The 1,902-nt window shown below is 63.2% G+C and overlaps 1 protein-coding gene across 1 annotated transcript in view; it reads right to left on the reverse strand.

Annotated features, from left to right (window-relative positions):
- Window positions 1-19: 19 nt before the first annotated feature.
- MAST3 (microtubule associated serine/threonine kinase 3) overlaps window positions 20-1,902 on the reverse strand; it is a gene marked incomplete at both ends in the record, with an annotated part of 8,227 nt that continues 6,344 nt past the window's right edge. The window contains 6 exon segments of the mRNA XM_008948783.1: window positions 20-201; window positions 398-534; window positions 674-796; window positions 887-1,113; window positions 1,196-1,331; window positions 1,502-1,694. Coding sequence (XP_008947031.1) covers window positions 20-201; window positions 398-534; window positions 674-796; window positions 887-1,113; window positions 1,196-1,331; window positions 1,502-1,694 — 998 coding nt within the window.

Below are 1,902 nucleotides of genomic sequence, written 5' to 3' on the forward strand. Positions count from 1 at the left end.
TCGCCGGGGGCTGGGGTACCTGGGGGCAGGTCGGGAGCGGGGCTGCGGCACGGTGTCGTGGGACCCGGGGACAGGCTGTGCGTGGGGGACTCCGGGAGGCTCTCGCTGGAGGACAGCGAGTGGTGGAGACCAGAGGAGAAGCTGCGGCTGGGGTGGAGGACCGACGACTGCTTGGAGATCTTCTTGAAAAGGGATTTTCTCCTGAGGAGAGTGACAAAGGTGGCGGGGACAGGAATTGCCTCAGCTTCCCCTTAAAGCTGGTGGCCCCAAGCATGCTGACCTGGTGCCAGCAGGACCAAACCCCACTGAACACCTTAGTAGGGCAGAGCTGGCCTGACCCTCCAGTACGGCACATCCCACGACAAATGCCATTTTATCCCACCCCCATCCTACCCACCTGTCCTGGCCATCCCTTTTCCTGCTCTTCTTACTCCTCCGTGCCATCCTCGTCTTGGAGCTGTTTTTCCGAGCAGGGCCTATTTTAATGGAGGTGTTCTCCAGGGCAGTGGTCCGCAGGGCCACCTTATTCCCACTCTGAGAGACAGAAAACAAATCACTGCAGCCTGCTGGATCCCAGCGCCAGATCCAACCCGGCTCCCAGTGGAGGTGCTGCCGGGGAGCTGCCAGATTGATGTGCTGGTGCTGGGCGAGCAGAGCACCTCCAGACACGTACCTTCAGCAGCAGCTCCACGACGTCACGGTGAACCAAGCCCAGCACCGATTCACCGTTCACGTGTGTGATGAGGTCGCCCGCTCTCAGCCCCGCCTCCTGCGCTGGGCTCCCCTCTTCCACGCTCTGCCATCCAAACAAGATTTGAGTTGGATTATACCTGTTTCCTCACGGGGTTTTCCCCACCTGGCAGCGCTGGTGCCTCCGGCCACGTACCCAGACCATGTGGTGGACAGTGTAGACGTCGCTGTCGCCCATGTAGACGCGGATGGCCCGCAGGGTGAAGCCGTACTTCTTGCCCGAGCTGTGGATGATGATGGGGGGCCGCAGGCTGGCGATGGCGAGGGACGAGTCTCGGCTCGGGGAGGAGTCCCGGGAGGATGGGTTGGACGAGAGGGAGTGGGGGGAGATGGGGCTCATCAAGGCGCCGCCGCTGAAGTCGTCTGCGGGCGGGAGGAAGCGGCTCAGCCCCAAGCACCCCGTGGCCACCGCCCGCGGGTGGGACGAACCACGAGGCGCACGGACCTGAGGTGATGATGAGGGACAGGGCTGAGACAGAGGCAGATTTGGGGACTCGGCTGCCCGGTGAGGTTCTCTGCCTATCTGGCACGTCCTTGTGGCTGCTCAGCCGCCGGCTCCCGCATTGGTGCCGGTGCTGTTGCTGCGGAGGCGGATGCGGTTCAGGCTGACGAGATCGGCTGCACAGAGGGGAGGAGGGAGAGTTTGGGGATGTGGAGAAGCCACCTCAGACCATGTGGGGCCCTTGCTGGCCCCGGAGCACCCCGCACCAGCACCCTCAGCCCACGCACCGGATAGTGCCGAAGGCTTCACGTCCGGGTCTCCCAGCACAAATTTGGGTCTTTCTGGCTTGGAGGATGCCACGCAAGGGCTTTCATCTTCCGAGGAGAAGGCAAACTTGGGCATGGTGTCCAGGCTGTAGGTGCTGGGCAGCGCGGCGGGGCTGCGGCTTCGCTCGTGCCGGGAGGTGTAGGGTGTGGAGCTGCAGGACGTCCAGGAGCGGAGCCTGTGTGGGGACAGCAGGAGGGCTCAGGACAACCACAGACGGGGGAGGGCAATGGCACCGAGTCCCTGCAGCACCCCTGACCATGTCCCACTGACCCCTCTGCAAACCCTCGGTGCTGGCACAAGCCCACATCATAGAATCATAGACTAGCTGAGGTTGGAAGGGACCCTGGAGATCATCTCCTCCAACCTCCAGCCATGGGCCGGGA

Source organism: Merops nubicus, unplaced genomic scaffold (assembly GCF_000691845.1).
Source record: "Merops nubicus isolate BGI_N331 unplaced genomic scaffold, ASM69184v1 scaffold40381, whole genome shotgun sequence".
Lineage (NCBI taxonomy): Eukaryota > Metazoa > Chordata > Aves > Coraciiformes > Meropidae > Merops > Merops nubicus.